The sequence below is a fragment of the Pongo pygmaeus genome, chromosome 21 (genome assembly GCF_028885625.2).
Source record: "Pongo pygmaeus isolate AG05252 chromosome 21, NHGRI_mPonPyg2-v2.0_pri, whole genome shotgun sequence".
Classification (NCBI taxonomy): domain Eukaryota; kingdom Metazoa; phylum Chordata; class Mammalia; order Primates; family Hominidae; genus Pongo; species Pongo pygmaeus.
The window spans coordinates 64,907,004-64,922,986 of NC_072394.2; the positions used below are offsets into that span (position 1 = coordinate 64,907,004).

At 62.5% G+C, this 15,983-nt stretch overlaps 1 protein-coding gene across 2 annotated transcripts; it reads right to left on the reverse strand.

Annotated features, from left to right (window-relative positions):
- Positions 1-10,297: 10,297 nt before the first annotated feature.
- On the reverse strand, positions 10,298-15,662 carry HRH3 (histamine receptor H3). 2 transcript variants are annotated; one of them, XM_063659050.1, is made up of 4 exons: positions 15,096-15,637; positions 13,872-14,038; positions 11,905-12,308; positions 10,298-11,664 (listed from the first exon to the last, which is right to left on the reverse strand). In XM_063659050.1, the coding sequence occupies exons 1-4, from the start codon at positions 15,346-15,348 to the stop codon at positions 11,388-11,390; spliced, it is 1,101 nt and encodes a 366-aa protein (XP_063515120.1). In that variant the 5' UTR covers positions 15,349-15,637; the 3' UTR covers positions 10,298-11,387. The 2 variants fall into 2 exon arrangements, with proteins under 2 accessions (XP_063515120.1, XP_054324216.1); XM_054468241.2 differs by having other exon boundaries at positions 10,298-12,308; positions 15,096-15,662.
- Positions 15,663-15,983: the final 321 nt, after the last annotated feature.

Below are 15,983 nucleotides of genomic sequence, written 5' to 3' on the forward strand. Positions count from 1 at the left end.
GCAACCTCTGCCTCCTGGGTTCAAGTGATTCTCCTGCCTCAGCCTCCCAAGTAGCTGGGATTACAGCCTGCACCACCACGCCTGGCTGATTTTTATATTTTTAGTAGAGACAAGGTTTCACCATGTTGGCCAGGCTGGTCTCGAATCCCTGACCTCAGGTGATCTGCCCACCTTGGCTTTCCAAAGTGCTGGGATTACTGGTGTGAGCCACTGCGCCTGGCCTGAAACTCAGTGTGTGTGAGAGAGAGAGAGAGAGATGGAGTCTCACTCTGTCACCCAGGCTGGAGTGCAGTGGCGCAATCTCCACTCACTGCAACCTCCGACTCCTGGGTTCAAGCAGTTCTCCTGCCGCAGCCCAGGTGGGGTGGAGTCTGGGTGCCCTGGGGCCCTGCCACCCTCCGCTTGGACACGGGTGAGGAGGGGTTTGCCCTGAGCATCCCCTGTAGAAGCCCAGCTCCACAACAGCGCTGTAGGAAAACGTAGTGTGTCCATTTGAAAATGAAGTTTTATCTATTCCTTATCAGTCTCCTGGGGCTGCTGTGACAAAGTGCCACAAACCGGGTGACTTAAGAGAAGTTGGCTGAGCATGGGGGCTTACACCTGTCATCTGGCGCTGTGGGAGGCCAAGGCAGCCGGATCACCTGGGGTCAGGAGTTTAGGACCAGCCTGGCCAACATGGTGAAACCCCATCTCTACTAAAAATATATATAAAAATTAGCTAGGTGTAGTGGCCCACACCTGTAGTCCCAGCTACCCAAGAGGCTGAGGCAGGAGAATCGCTTGAACCCCTGATCACTTGAGCCAAGATCGCGCCACTGCACTCCAGCCTGGGCGACACAGTGAGACTTTGTCTCAAAAAAAAAAAAAAAAAAAAAAACCTAAGTGGATTCTCCTGTTTGTGGGGTGTGAGGCCTCTCAAGGCCAGGGAGGTCCTTCCTGCTTCATCCTCGGCTAGCAGTGGCAAAGGCTCCCGTCCCTGCCCTGTCTTCATGTAACTTCCCCCCGTGTGTCTGTCCTCTTATCTTCTGGAAGCCAGTTGTGGGATTTGGGTCTCTCTAAACCCAGGATGGTCCCATCTTGAGATCTTTAGTTAAATTTGCACAGACCCCATTTCCAATAGTGATATTCTGAGGTTCTGTGGATGTGGATTTGGGGGCACGTTGTGTGACCCCAAGCAATGTCCCTTTCCATCTTTTTTTTTGGCGGTGGTGGGGGCGGTGCAGAGTCTTGCTCTGTCACGCAGGCTGGAGTACACCCAGCTAATTTTTGTATTTTTAGTAGAGCCAGGGTTTCACCATGTTGGCCAGGCTGGTCTCGAGCTCCTGAGCTCAGGTGATTCGCCCGCCTCGGCCTGCCACAGCGCTCCCGGCCTCCCTTTCCATCTTGCGGTTGTGTGTGCTTCCTGGCGCACGTGCTATGCTGAGTTCAGTCTCGCATGGGGTCTTTGCCTTATCACGTCGCCAGCGCAGCGGCTCTGCCCTCGGGTCCACCCCAGGTCCCGCCATGCCTGTCACCTCCACCCCACTCTGGACAATGGCAGTGGCCTGCTAACGTCTCCCCTACTTGGTGCCCGGGCCCCTCAGTCTTCCCATGGGGCTGTGCCAGGAAGCCAGGCCCCTCACTGGGAGTCCCTGGTGCCCACAGCACCAGCCCCACTGCCCCTTCCTGTGTCTCAGCCGTGCTGAGGCCACTCCCTGGACTGCAGGCTCTGGTGTTGCTGATCCCTGTGACCCCGTGCCCTGCCCAGACACCCCGTGAAATGCCCTCTAATCAAAAAGCCAAAGACAGCCACACGTGCCCAGGCTCTGCACAGTTGGGCCCACCACCCTCTCGTGTGCACTTTCCACACTATTCACGTTCGCCGCCGTCGCCCCCCGCCCGCCCTAAGCTCCTGGAGAACAGAGACCTCGTTTGTCTGTGTGCAGTGCCCAGGTCGGCGCTGGCCCCAGGATGGACGCCTGAAGGGCAGACATGCTGAGGCAACCGGAGCTTCTCGTCAGTGAACACACGTGCCGGGGACCTGTCCTGGTGCCGCTAAAAGAGGCTGCAGAGCCGCGGGGTACAGCAGTGCTCGGCGGGGGCGGGGAGCAGCTCTGCGTGCATGGTGTCCACCTGGGGACCACAGGTGTCAGGCCGGGGAGAGCCAGTGCCAGGAGGTCACACACGATGGTTCCCTCTACAGAGTGTTCCAGAAACGATGAGGGGAATGAATTGGTGGTCCTCAGGGGCTGAGGAGGGCGGGAGGGTGGAGGCAGCCGTGGACACAAAAGGGCCGTGCCAGGGTCCTTGGACCATCATCCTGTGTGTTGGTGGTGGGGCCACGAGTCTGCACGTGTGAAAGAATCCTATTGGCTTAGTGTTTCAGGCTGGGAAGATGACCAGCTCTGGAGGTGGAGGGTGGCGATGGGAGAGCCACTGAACAGCACACTTCAGATAGCTCAAGTGGTGAACTTTATGTTTATCACCACGATAAGAAATATGACATAGGCCGGGCGCGGCGGCTCACGCCTGTAATCCCAGCACTTTGGGAGGCCGAGGCGGGTGGATCACGAGGTCAGGAGATCGAGACCATCCTGGCTAACACAGTGAAACCCTGTCTCTACTAAAAATACAAAAAAATTAGCTGGGCATGGTGGCGGGCACCTGTGGTCCCAGCTATGCAGGAGGCTGAGCTTGCAGTGAGCTGAGATCGTGCCACTGCACTCCAGCCTGGGCGACAGAGCGAGACTCTGGCTCAAAAAAAAAAAATTATATATATATGTGTGTGTGTGTGTGTGTGTGACAGAAAAGTAAACATGCACACGCACACATGAGTGCAGGGGAGTGGGAACCTGCGTGCGGCGATGGCGTGTGCTGTGGTCTTAGAGGGTGGCTCACCCAAGCTTCCCTGTGGGGGAAACCGATAAAGGGCACGTGGGGTCTCTGTAGTGTTGCATCCAACAGCATGGAATCTACAACAATCTCGAAAGAGAAAAAGTCAAGACGTCGGGAGCCCACTGCCCTCTGGTGAGCTCCTGGAGGCTCCGTGGAATGTTCGGGCTGCATCCACCCCAGCCCTCCTGGGACTGTCCCCTCCTGGCGCTCTTGCTCAATCTCTGCTAGAAGAAGGCAGCGTGAGGTCAGCTGAAAACAAAAGCAAACTTTTCTGCAGCCTGCACACCCGTTGGCGTTAGAATTCTGCAGGAAACATCGCCCCTGGGCTTTGCCACTGCCGAGGATCCTGGATCTGGGGACATCTCCAGCAGCACCGCCAGAAAGAGGCCACACGGAGGATGCACGGCAGGCCCAACCCTGCCTGCTGTTCGAATAGTTCATATTCTTACTGCCAGGACTGGCTCCACCAACAGCCCTACCCCCAGGCCAGGGTCTCCACTTCTGAAAGGAGCCAGACAGTCAGAGAGGACCCTAGGCTCCTCCATGTGACATGGGGTTAGCCACACAGGCAAGACAGGGGCGGGGTCCCTGGATGTGGCCTAATGACCTGATGGTCCGCAGGCTGCTGAACCCATGGGGTGCAAGACAGGCCTGCGTGGGAACTACCATCCCTCCCCAGGAGTGGGTGCTGGGGACAGGGCTCGTGAGAGACAGGGCTACCTGATCGTTTTTTCTTTCTTGTAATCGTCTGGTTCCTTAGGAGAAAAAAGAATTGCTACTTTGCAAAAAATCAGTGGGTCCCAGTGGATCCATGATGTTCCCCAGAGCCAGGAAATCATTCCGCTTTCTGCCATGGCCTCCAGGGGGACAGGCCTGGCTGTGGCCTGGCTGGGTGTTGAGGGTGGGGGCGGGGGTGTCTCACTCCCCCTGCCTTGTTCCCTCCTCAGTCCAGTGAGGATAACAAGACCCAGTGAATGAGTCAAGGTCATACCTTCCCCGCCTGGGCCTGGAGCAGGCTCCCTTCGCCCTGCCTGGGCACAGATGGGCACCTTCCCTGTTCAGGATCCTCTGGGCTCACAGGGGCCCTGGGTGTCACCTGGGATCCCCAGTCAAGGGTGGAGCAGAGCCTCATGGGTCTGGTGGCTAGGCTCCGCGCGCCCCCCTCCCACCCCGTGTGCTGGGCAAGCCACGCCCCCGGTGCCCAGCCTGCCGCCCCCTACCAGGCCCCAGGGTCCAGGTCCCAGGAAGCCACTCCCCCAGTCCCCCACCCAACCCCAACCCTAGCCCCTTCTTTTCCTTGCCAAAGAGCTTCGTGGCTTCTTAAAACTGAGCACCCCGCCCCACCCCCAGTGTCCCCGTCAGCGGAGGGAGGGCCTTGGAGGGAGAGAAAAGGGAGTGGGCAGGTTTGCTCAGGCAGGCGCAGCCCACGCCGCTAGAGTGGAATTTTGGATTTACAATGAAGAGTGCACTGCATGTGAGTGCACACTGAAACATTATTCATCCTGACACTGAAGTTCAGGGCTCTGCATCTTATCTGGTGACCCTAAGGAGCGTCCTGCTTCTTATCTGGTGACCCCAAGGAAAGGAGGTAGTGACCCAAGCGAGGAGGAGGTGGTGACAGGGAGAGTGGCTTCAACACTGATTTTCCTTAGTGGTGCCTCCCGGGAGGGGGTGCCAGGAGACTGGCCACCTGGGGGAAAAGGACCGCCAGGGGTTTAGGGGAACGAGGTACACCCTTCCCCGAAGCCTCCCCTGCCTTCTTCCAGCCCCTGGAGGGGCTGTGGGCAGGGGCTGAAGCCTCTCCCTGCTGGGGCCACCCGACTTTCCCTGCTGGGGCCACTCGAGGCAGGCCGCCTGGGTGAGGCATCTCATGGATGCCTCTTGTGGACAGAAAGGACAGCACCGTCCTCTCTCCAGAGCCTGCAGTGTTGGGAGATGCCTTTCCTGCCGCAACCGTGACAAACACACTATTATCTATCAGAAAATCTTCTCACTTCCCCACTTTTCATTAGTCAGAGCCACAGGCCTCCCTTGGGCAGGAGTGACCTGTTCTTCCCTGAGGTAGAGGATGCCAGCCTGGGCAGAGTCTCACCTGGCAGGATTTTTCCCACTCCAATTATAAAAATGCATCTTGTATGGGCTTTAGGAAAGAAGGTGGACTTGGTAACTTGTAAAACATTAAGCCCCAGGGCTAGCTTCAGGCAGGGCTGGATCCAGGTGCTCAGGTACGACAGCATGGGGAATCCGCCTTCCCCTAGCTCTCAGCTTGGCTTTCTTCCTTGCTGTCTGCTCCAGGCAGACTCCCTCCACCAGGCAGCCTCGGCAAGGGCAGCCTCGAAGGCGGCCAGGACGGCCGCTCCAGCTGGAGAGGGCACCTCCTTCTCAGGTTTCCAGCCAGAGTCCCAGGACTGCCGCCCACTGGCGGGGCTGGGGATGTGATGTGTGTCATCCCAGACCCATTGTGGTGACGGCGCCGAGCCATGGCTGAGACCCACATGAACCCTGGAGCCCAGGAGTGGAGTTGGCCCTACCGAGCCCACCAGAGTGAGGGGCAGTGGTTCCCCAAAGAAAACTACATCTCCTGAGCAGGTGCCTGAGGTGTCCCTGAGAGCTGAGGGGTTGGGAAAATAGTCCCAGGTTAGCTGCGTGATGTCGACCAGGCCACTTAACCTCCTTCAACGAGATGGGTTTAGCTGAGGAAAGGGCTCAGAACGGTGCCGAAAACGTCGTGCTGTGGGCCGGAAGCCATTCTTGTTACTACGGCCTGAGCGTGTCACATGTGCCTGGCAGCAGGAGGATTCCTCCCAGGCGGGCACCAGAAAGGGACCCCTGAACCTTGGCCCTGCCCCTCCCTGCTCCAGCCCTGCTGGGCTTCTGCCCCTCCATGGACCCCTGTGTGTCCTCAAAGGGAAACTGAGGCCCCGCTGGAGCTTGACCTTTGACCCTGCCTCCTGCTCTAGGATCCACAGACCCTGGATGTTCCCCCCAGCACCAGTCCCTGGATGTACCATCAGGTCCGGGGAGGGGTTTGGCCCCCGGGGCCATTGGGAGCAAGACATCCCTCCATCCTTACCAGACTTCAGTGGTGAAGGGGGCGCTGTTTGGTCCCCAGGGGCTGAGGGACCTGTCTGAGGTCACACCGCTGGGAAGTGGCCCCAGTCAGACCGACCTTCCAGTCCAGCTGACTCCAGACCCCGTGCTCATTTCCAACCCATGAGAAAGGAAGGAGAGAGGGGGCGGGGAGAAGGCGACCCTCCAGGGACCTTGGCGACCTCCCCCAGCCTCCTCCAGCTGGCCACCTCCAGCCCTGCCTGCCGAGAGGCCCAGCGGGCGCTTAATGAGGTTAGCACAGTGCTGTCCGCTGCGAGCAGGTGCGTGCACCGCCAACAATGGAGCAATTTTCGGTAATGATGGGGAGGCCTGCAGTGGGCGCCAGAGCCGCTTCCTGCCCGCGGGGACGAGGGGCCTGCTGAGCTGCAGCCAGGCAGGGAGAGTGGCGCCAACTGGATTCGGAGGGCCAGGCAGAGGCCACTCAGCAACCGCTGCTCCATCCACCCCCGAGCGTGGCCGAGCCCATTCTGCAGGGGAAGAAGCGGAGGCCCAGGGAGCCCCGGCCTGGCCTCTTAGACGGGCAGGGACAGGAAGAGTCGGGGCTGGCACCCTCCCAAGAAGTCTGGATTCTAGTCCCAGCCTTAATGCAGACCTGCTGGGTGGGTTGAGGCAATCCCCATCCGCCAGGCCTCAGTTTCCCCTCCAGACACACTTTCTGCCTGACCTGGGCAACTGGGACCTCGGGCTCCACAGCCCACCCCCTACTCCTCCTTTTTCTTTCCCCCAGTTCCTGCCCCAGCTTGGCTGAGTGGGGTCTTGTGCCCGGCACAATGGAAGGACCCCAGTGGCACTCCATGGATGCTTCCTGTGAAGATCAGCAGAGCTGAGGTCTGGTTCTGAGGCCCACAGAGGCTTCCTGGATGTCCCACTCTGCTCTCCATCCCGGGGGGTACCCCCACCAGCAACTGCACACAGTGGTGTCCCCCAAGAGGGCACAGTCCACGGGAGTGGGGGCAGCTACTTACACCTGCCGCACTGTGGTGCCCAGAACACAGTAGGCACTCGGGGACAGCGTGATGGAGCCAAAAGAACATGGGCTTCAGAGTCACACCTGGTGTCCAGTCCTGGCTGCACTCCCAACTGCTGAGTGTGGTGTGGGACCAAGGTGTCACCAGCCTCCCAAACCCTTGTTCTCATATCTGTAGAACGAAGCATGTCCGTGCCTCCCGAGATGGCTTCAAGGCCATAGGGTTCCCCGCCTGGACCTGGCACCCAGGAGAATGCCAGTAAATGTTGGACGAAAGCCTCTTCATATCTCCAGGCCCGGCTATAAGCACTGGGTGGGCTGGGGGCCCATAAAGACAGTGCCAGGCAGCCATGTGTCCCCCAGCTCAGGGCTCCGGAAGCCTTGCCTGGGGCCCCAGCTGCCCCTCGCCGTGGCCCTGGCTCACCAGTAACTAGGCTTTTCCTACAGGATGGAAATGGGGTTGCCTACTGGGCACCCTGAGAGCTCAGGGGCTTCATCCCAAGCTGGGAAGGATCGTCACCCAGCATGTGCCCAGAACCTGTCCCAGGGGCACCCCAGAACCAGCACGAGGCAGGTGAGGTGGCCAGACACACAGCCAGTGGCAGCCTCTGAGGGCCTGGGCCGGGGAGACCCTGCTGGCCTGAGCACCTATTTCCTGAGGACCGCCCAGGGCCTGGCTGCGGCTCTGTCTCCTGCAACAGAAGGGCCGAGGGTGTCCCCACTAGGTGGCCAGGCCACCCACATGCACCATGGTAGCCGCCTGTGTCCCCGGCACGCCCTGTTCCTCAGGGACTCAAGGCTGGCTGTTCGTTGGTCCAGCTCACAGAAGCTCAGGGACCACGTGAGTGCTTGCCCTATGCAGCCCACTCTCCACCACCGTGCCTGGCACACAGTAGGTGCTCAGTAAACAGCAGTGGCCTGGGTGGGCAGACAGCCAGGCGGCAGCTCCAGCCCGGGGCCCGCAGGCTCTGTCTCCCCTCCCAGATGCTCACTCACAGAGAGAGGCCCCCTTGTGTGTTTGTTTGCTGCAGAACTCGGGCCCAACAGACTTGGTGTCTTTCTTCTCTCCTCCTCCATCCCGCACAGGAGCTCCAGGGAGCGGCAGTTTCCAGAGATTGAAGGCAAAATTGCTTGAAAGCCTGTGCTTTTATCCTCCAATTTGTAGCCATTTAGCAGGGCCGGGCGGAGGGGCAGCCAGGGCTCTGCTGGGCTGTCGGCACAGAAGCGCCCATCACTGCAGAGAACGGTTCTTTGTCCTTTCCCAGACAGCTTTTGGCTACGGGAACAAAACCCGCTGCAGAGCCAGGCTGGGTGGTACGGGGGGCCCACAGGGGAGGCCAACGGCTGGCCTGCTGGAGGAGCCTCAGGGCCTCCGAGAGGCAGAAGGGGCGCCCCACTCTGAAAGTGACATCTACCATCATGGTTCCAGCTCCGCTTGGGACTGTGCCCAGCCCCAGGGGCAGAGGTGCACACGGGCTGGGGCTAGAATTATGAAGAAGGCCCAGGTGTCTCCAGTCTTGCCCCTCCCTCTGTCACTAAGAGGGGCCTTGTGTGGCTTCTGCCCAGGAAGAGGAGCCTGTCTCAGAGGGGTCACTTGAGTGTCTGGGAGGCAGTCAGAGGTCCAGGAGCCGGAAGGAGAGCGGGGATGGGGGGGGTAAGGAGAGGGGGGATGGGTGGGGGAAGGAGAGCGGGGATGGCGGGGGGAAGGAAAACGGGGATGGGGAGAAGGAAAGCGGGGATGGGGGGAAGGAGAGGGGATTGGGGGGTAAGGAGAGCGAGGATGGGTGGGGGAAGGAGAGCGGGGATGCGGGGGTAAGGAGAGCGGGGATGGGTGGGGGAAGGAGAGCGGGGATGGGGGGGTAAGGAGAGCGGGGATTGGGGGGTAAGGAGAGCGGGGATGGGTGGGGGAAGGAGAGCGGGGATGGGGGGAGGGAGAGCAGGGATGGGGGGAAGGAGAGTGGGGATGGGTGCGGTAAGGAGAGCAGGGATGGGTGGGGGAAGGAGAGTGGGGATGGGGGAGAGAGAGCAGGAATGGGGGGAAGGAGAGTGGGGATGGGTGGGGTAAGGAGAGCGGGGATGGGTGGGGGAAGGAGAGCGGGGATGGGGGAGGGAGAGCAGGGATGGGGGAGGGAGAGCGGGGACGGGGCGGGGGGAAGGAGAGCGGGGATGGGGGGGAAGGAGAGCGGGGATGGGGGTTGGAGTGGGGTGTGGAACTTCAGATTCTGGGAGAAGTTTCCAGGGAGTTTGGAAAACAAAAGTGCAGGTCTAGCTTCTAGCTTCAGGGCGTGAAAAAAGTCTGGAGGTGAGGCATTTTGCCATTAGCTTCCCCTCTGCAGTGCTGAGAGCTGGCATGGCTGGGAAGTGGTGCTTTGAGGGGGAGATGCAGGTCTCCCTGCGCAGGGGGACCCCCACCCCACCCCACCCCCAGCACTGGCTGTGAGAGTAGCCAGAAAATGACGAGATTCTCTCCCTGGGTAGGAAGGAAAGGTATGAGCAGAAGCATGCCTAGCAAGGCTGCACTGTCGGAAGCAGAGTGGGCTCAGAGACGTCAGGGCCCTCAAGGCTGCAGCTGGGGGAGGGGACGTTGGGGGAGGTGGCACCTGGCCCACCGAGTTTGCATCTCACCTAGGTTGGACTTGTCTGGTTTCCAAGTGGCCTCTGAGCACCTGGGTGTGGGCCAGCATCTGCCTGGGCTTGGGCTGGTGTCTGCCTCCCTCTCCTGGGGCCCCTGGAGCAGGTGCAACGGCCTTCGGAATTAAAGGCTCACGGGCCACAGCGAAGGGTGCTACCTTCCCTCCCTCCATCTTCCTCCCAGTGTCCTCATCCTGCACCCTCAGTACCCCCTCCAGGCTTTTGCCCAGGACAGCTCCTCTCCCAAAGATGCCTCCGCTCCAGGGCTCATCCCTTTTAGCAGCCCCTCCAGCCTAGCTCCAGCCAGCTAGCCCAATCCCTCCCCTCTGGTCACTGCAGTCCCTCTGCCACCCAGACCCTGCACACGCTGGGCATGGCCATTATCCTCCCTGGGTTCCAAGTCTTGCTGGGGTGCAACCCTGCTCCTGACCAAGAAAGATGAGGCACCTGTCCTGGGGGCAGGGGCTGCATGTCTGTGTTCTCAGGGCCAGAGCGGGCCCCTCCTGAGCAGGGCGTGGGCTGCAACTCCTCACCCGCCAGCCAGGTCTTGAGAAGTGCAGGGGTCTGGCGGTAGGGCACGTGAAACCCTTCTTGGGATTAAACCCTGGTGTGGCAGGCTGGTCTTTCATCCCCACTGCAGTCCCCTGACTTAGAAGAAAACACAGAGCCCTCAGCCTCATGCCTGCTTCTCAGTGGTTTCTGGACTCCCTGGAGTCTCCCCTCAAAGCACGGAGGCTCTGAGCACCCCACAAAGTCCTCAGGAATCAGCACCATAAAAAAATACACTTTATTGAGACCTCACGGTTTGCAGGGCAGCGCAGCGGGCACAGGCAGAGGAGCATGCAGAGCGCGTGGCACGGGTGCACAGCACATGGCGAAGCGGCCCCTGCCCGGGCACCTCCTCTGGACCGCCCCTGCACGCCTCGGGACCCTCGGGCCCGGCCGGGCCCCCTCCTCCCAACAACCCCCAGAGGTCCTGGCTGAGCAAACAGAGTGGCCGGGGCAGGCTTGGCCACCAGGGCCGGTGTGAGCCCAGAGGCGGGGTGGGCAGAAGCAGCTGGCACAGCTCAGCCGGAAGCCTTAGCGGAGGGAGGAGGGCGTGGGAGCCCACACCTGCCAATCCAGCCCTGAGCTCCTCAGCAATTTTGTCTCTCTTGATTAAACATCCCAGGAACATCAAGTTCACAGAAATGTTTTCTTCTTCATCTTTCTGAAAACACCCAGAATGGAAAAGCAGAGAACAGCTTCGAGGTTCCTAGGGCCCCTTGACACTTTTGGGGGCAGAGAGAGTTGGTGGGAAGAGGGGTGAAAGGGCCAGGCCTGAGGCTTATGCAAGAGACAGAAGGCAGCAAAGGCAGTGTCCTGGGCTTGTCTGGGGAGAGGGACGGTGTGCAGGTGTGTGCACGTGCAGAGGCAAACTGCTAGGGCAGGAGGCCTGGAGCACACCCAGGTGCTTGCTTTGGGAAGAACACCAACCAGTAACTGCGAAGGGTGGACACCAGCAGGGGGTGGGCAGCATGTCTGGGACCTCCAGACTGTCCCTCCCGGTGGAGCCAGAATGTGGGGGGCAGGGCCGGCCACCCAGCCTCCCGTCCAGCCAGTGAGGGGCCCTCTGGCCAACCCAGGAAGGTGCCTCCATGGCAGGGTGGGTGGCCTAAGAGAGGCTGCCGTGGCATTAAGAGGGGGCCACAGACATGGCGGGGCTCACCCCTGGGGGAACGAGCCGGGTTGGGGGCAGCAGGGCCAGCTACCCAGGAGACCTGGGCTGAGAGAGGTGTGGCTGAGGGAGGCTCTGGTGGGCCACTCACTTCCAGCAGTGCTCCAGGGAGCTGTGGGGCTGGATTTTGAGCTTCTGGGGGCAGAGCAGCTTGGTGAAGGCCCGGCGGAAGCTGTGGTGGCACAGCGGGTAGAGGACAGGGTTGACAGCCGAGTTGGCCCACAGGAGCCAGAAGGAGGTTTCGTACCAGTAGTCAGGGACGCAGTGGCCATGGCAGGCGGCCCGGATGATCATCAGCAGCGTGTATGGGGCCCAGCAGAGCCCAAAGATGCTCACGATGACGGCCAGCGACTTGGCCACTTTCCTGTCCCGAGACAGCCGAAAGCGCTGAGTGAAGCTCTGGGACACCATCTTCATGCGCTTCTCCAGCGAGGCCGAGGACGCCGACGGCTTGGAGCCCCTCTTGAGTGAGCGCGGCCTCTCAGTGCCCCTCGAGGAGCTGCCGGAGCTGGAGGTGGGTGAAGCCGCGGAGCCGCCCCCACCGCCACCCCCGAGGGCCGCCTCCCCGGCCTCAGCGCCTGCGGCCGCCTCACCCACCCCATACCTGTGCAGCGGCATGGCCTCCCCATGCCCCTTCTGCCAGCAGCCCCAGCAGCCAGGCGGTGGGGGTGGTGAGGGCTGGGCCTCGGGAGGGGGCTCGGGGCCGGCTGCCTCTCGAGCCCCATCCAGCCGGAGGCGGGTGCGCCTCTGGATGTTCAGGTAGATGCTGAGGTTAAAGAAGGTGACGCTGAGGAAGGGCGTAAAGAACTCCAGGGTGGAAGCCGTGATGAGGAAGTACCAGTTGTAGAAGAACTCGGCATAGCAGTGGCCCTCGGGGATGGAGCTGCCCCCGGAGAGGTACTCCCAGCTCAGGATGGCCGGCCCGTACAGCAGGAACGCCAGCACCCACACCAGCAGCATCTTACGCACTGCCCGCCGCGTGTCACCCTGCTGGGCCCGGTATGAGACCTGCAGAAGGGCAGGCTGGTCAGGGGCGGAGCAGAAGGAATATTGGACTGGGTGCGCCCCCGCAGCCTGTGGGCCCCTATGTGGGCCCTTCCCTCAGCAGCAATGCTCCTCCTTTCCCCTCCTGTCCTCCCTCCCTCCCTCTTTCCCCTCCCTTCCTCTAACCCTCCCCACTGGGGTCCCGGGCTGGTGCCCTGCCACACTCAGTGAGAGCCTCAGAAGCTCCCTGGGACCAACCTGAATCCTCACTCTCTGCTAGGCTGCCTGTTTACCACCCCTACCAGCTGTGAGCTCCCTGGGGGTCCTGTCCTTGGCCCCTGCATCCCTGGGACCAGACTCAGCATCAGCCCCAGACCACGTGCGCACACAGCTGTTTCTGACATGATGCATCCTGATCCTGCAAAGGCCCGAGCCATCTGCAGATGTTGGGGTGGGAGGTCCAGCCCCACTCCTGCACAGGTGCTCACACCCCTGGGAGCTGGAGGTGCAGGAGTGAAGCCACAAGCTGGCCCACTGCTAGGAGACATCCCCCGCCCCGCCACAGAACAAAGCATCCCAGATCGACATCAGGGCCTCTGGGGAAGAACAGGGAGAGAGGGCAGGGCCCTCCTCAGGGCAGAGAGCAACCAGCTGGTGGGGGCAGGGGGCAGGAGGGCCAAGGGATCCCACTGAGGGGTCTCAGGTAGGACAGCTCGAGGAGTAGGACCTGAGAGCCCCTGCCACCCTCCCCCACCAGCCTGATGGTGTTTACCTTGGTGATGGCGGGAGCAATGTTCACAGCTATTGCTAATGAGAGGTGGGCAGAGCACCCCCATGCCAGGCTCTCTGCTCGGCCGCTTTACCCTTCGTGGCAGCTCTCCTTGTGCCCCATGCCTGGTGGCTCCAGGAAAGGAGGGAGAGACCACAGGGGGATGGGCTCAAGAGGATCCCAAAGCCATGCTCTTTGCACCCTGTCTCTTAGCCTTTCTAGGTTAGAACCAAACAACCTGCCCTCAGTCCTGCAGAGGCCCCCATAAAGCCCTGGGGAGGTGAGCTGCCAAGGAGATGAGAAGGGGAAGGAGTGACTTCAGCAGCGGCTCCCTGGGCTGCATGGCCCTGATACAGGAGCCTGGGTGGGGCAGGGTCCCTGACTCAGGTGGCCGCTCCCATGAAGGGAAATCTGCGGAGCCAGGATCTGCCGCCTGCCTTCCCGGGGCCTGTGTGTGTGTGCAAGCTGCACACATGCATGTGTGAGGGATGTCACCCAAGGCCTCTGGCCCCAGATCCTCCCATAACTCCGGGGACTGTGGACCTGCCCCAGGGCGGGGGCTGCAGTGACAGCCCTGCCTTCAGGAACATCTGCATCCAGATTCCCTGCCTCCTGCCTGGGCCAGGCCAGTCTGGCTACAGCCATGGCCCCGAGTGGGCAGCTGGCCATCGAGTGGCCCATGTATCAGCAGCAAAGCCAGTGGGACCAAGCCCACTTCTGCCCACAGCTCAGAAGTGGCCGTCCCCACCCAGGTGCCTCCCATGGGCATCCCGACTGTCCCTGCGGAGTGAACAGGGGCTCCGCAGCCCAGGACTCACGGCTCGGGTGACCGACAGGAAGCGGTCGTAGCTGATGAGCACGATGTTGAAGGCAGAGGAGGTGCACAGCAGGTAGTCCACTACCAGCCACAGCTTGCAGAGGCCCCGGCCGAAGGTCCAGCGGCCTGTCAGCACGTAGGGTACATACAGTGGGATGCAGAAGGCGCCTGTGGGGAGTAGGGCCACAGTGGGACCATGCAGCCAGGGGCCAGGGGACGGACGGACCTAAGCGCAGACACCGGCGGGACCTGGGGTCACATGGTGGCTGCTTTTCTGGAACTAGCCATCCTCATCTTACCGCCCCTCCACCTGGTGTCAGCCACAAACTCTGCCCTGCCGCCAGCCTTCACCCCCACATAGCTCCCAGCACCATCTGTGTTCCCTGGGCCTGGGGGCAGGAAGGATGATCCAGGCATGGGGAACTCTGGCCACCACAAGACCCCGAGAGCCTGGAGTCGGGACTCCCTGGACTTCTGTCCAGCCCTCCCAGCCCTCAAAGGAGGAAAGAAGACAATTTCCTTCTCCCCTCCCCACGCTGGACTCCAGCCCCTACCCTGGCGTTGGACAGCCCTCCCTCTCAGCTTAGACAAGGAGAAACCCTTTCTCCCGGCTGAAAGGGCACTTGGTTGCAGCCGCCAGCCGCTACTACTACTGCCAAGCGGGCTTGGAGCGTCTGGGAGACGCACCTCACATCCCCAACAGGTGTCTGGCGCTCCAGCCCCCTCCGCGTGCCCCGCCCCCCAGCCGGCAGCAGAGCCTGGACACGTGAGAGCACGCTCCTCCGAGCGTCTCCCCCAACCCCCACCTTCCCCACGGTCCCTTCCCCCAACACAGCTCTAAAAATCCCCCTTCCATGTCCCCTCCCCCAGACCTTCTCTAAACCGCCCCACTGCGCCCTCCGCGCGTCCTAAGTCCGCAGCAGCCTTTGTTTGGCTACAGCGCAGGAGCCAGAGCTGCACCCGCTGCCTTTGCGCCTTGCGCCTCGCCCAGTGCCCGTGTCCCTTCCCGGGGACATCTCTCCCCAGCCCCTGTCCCGAGGCCTCAGTGGCAAGGAACTTCGCCTGTGCCCCCCACCCCATGGACTCCGGACGCCCCCTTCCCAGGCCGGGTCCCCTGGTGGGGCGTGTGCCTGCGGGAGCCACCCAGGTCCGTGCTCCACTCCCCGCTGGCCCGGCCACGCTGGGCGCCCCTGGGTCCCACGGCGGCCGGGGGCTGGGGATTTACCGACGAGGAAGTCGGAGATGGCGAGGTTGAGCAGGAAGAAGTTGTTCTGGGTGCGGAGGCTCGAGTCGGCCACGAAGGCGAGCATGACCAGCGCGTTGCCCAGCACCGTGGCCACGATGAGCAGCGCCATGAGCGCGGCCAGCACCGCGGTCCAGGCTGCCGAGAAGCCGCGCGCCCCGCCCGCCGCCGCCGCCGCCTCGCCCGCCAGCGCCCCCGAAGCGTTCAGCGGCCCGTCGGGCGGCGCGCGCTCCATGGCCCCGCAGGCTCACGCGGCTCCGAGACGCGGGGCAGGGCGCCGGCCGAGAGCTGGGCGGCCGGGAGGGGCCCCGGCCCGGGAGCCTCGTCTTTGCGGGCCCTTGGCCGGGTCGGGTTCCCCGGGGGGCGCCCAGCGCATGGTCCGCGGGGCCGGGGCCGGGGCCAGGGCAGGCGGTGCCGAGGGGGCCGGGGCCGGGGCCGGATCCGAGCCCAGTGGGGCCGGCAGCGCGGCTGCTGCAGTGGGAGAGGAGCCAGAGCCTGAGCCGCTGCCGGCGCGACCGTGCACCCGGAGCGCAACGCGCAGCCGAGTGCGCCCCGCGCCCAGCCCACCGCCCCGCGCGCCCCGCGCAGCGCCCCCGCCATTGGCTGCCGCCCTCGCCCCGCCCCCTCCCCGCCCCCGCCCCGCCCGGCGCCGGCAGCACCACGGACAGCGCCGCGTGCCCGCCAGGCTGCCTGGAGCCCAGCCCCTGCGCTCACAGCAGCTGGCTGGGAGCCCGGCCGGGGCTTGACCGGGTCTGGGGGCTGGCCTGCGGTCAGTCAGCCCGCGCACTCCGAGCCGGGGTCTGGGTTGCTCGGCCTTTCCTGTGCCCTCGGCCTTGGTGACCCCTGCCCGGTCATCATGGAGAGCCCTGG

Bases quoted from the DNA above. Each gene is read 5' to 3' on its own strand.
- HRH3 (XM_054468241.2), bottom strand. From the start codon at position 15,348: ATGGAGCGCGCGCCGCCCGACGGGCCGCTGAACGCTTCGGGGGCGCTG. The intron at 14,039-15,095 runs GTAAATCCCCAG...TACTCCCCACAG, and splicing joins CATCTCCGACTTCCTCGTCG to GCGCCTTCTGCATCCCACTG. The intron at 12,309-13,871 runs GTGAGTCCTGGG...GCCCTTCTGCAG, and splicing joins TCCTGTCGGTCACCCGAGCC to GTCTCATACCGGGCCCAGCA.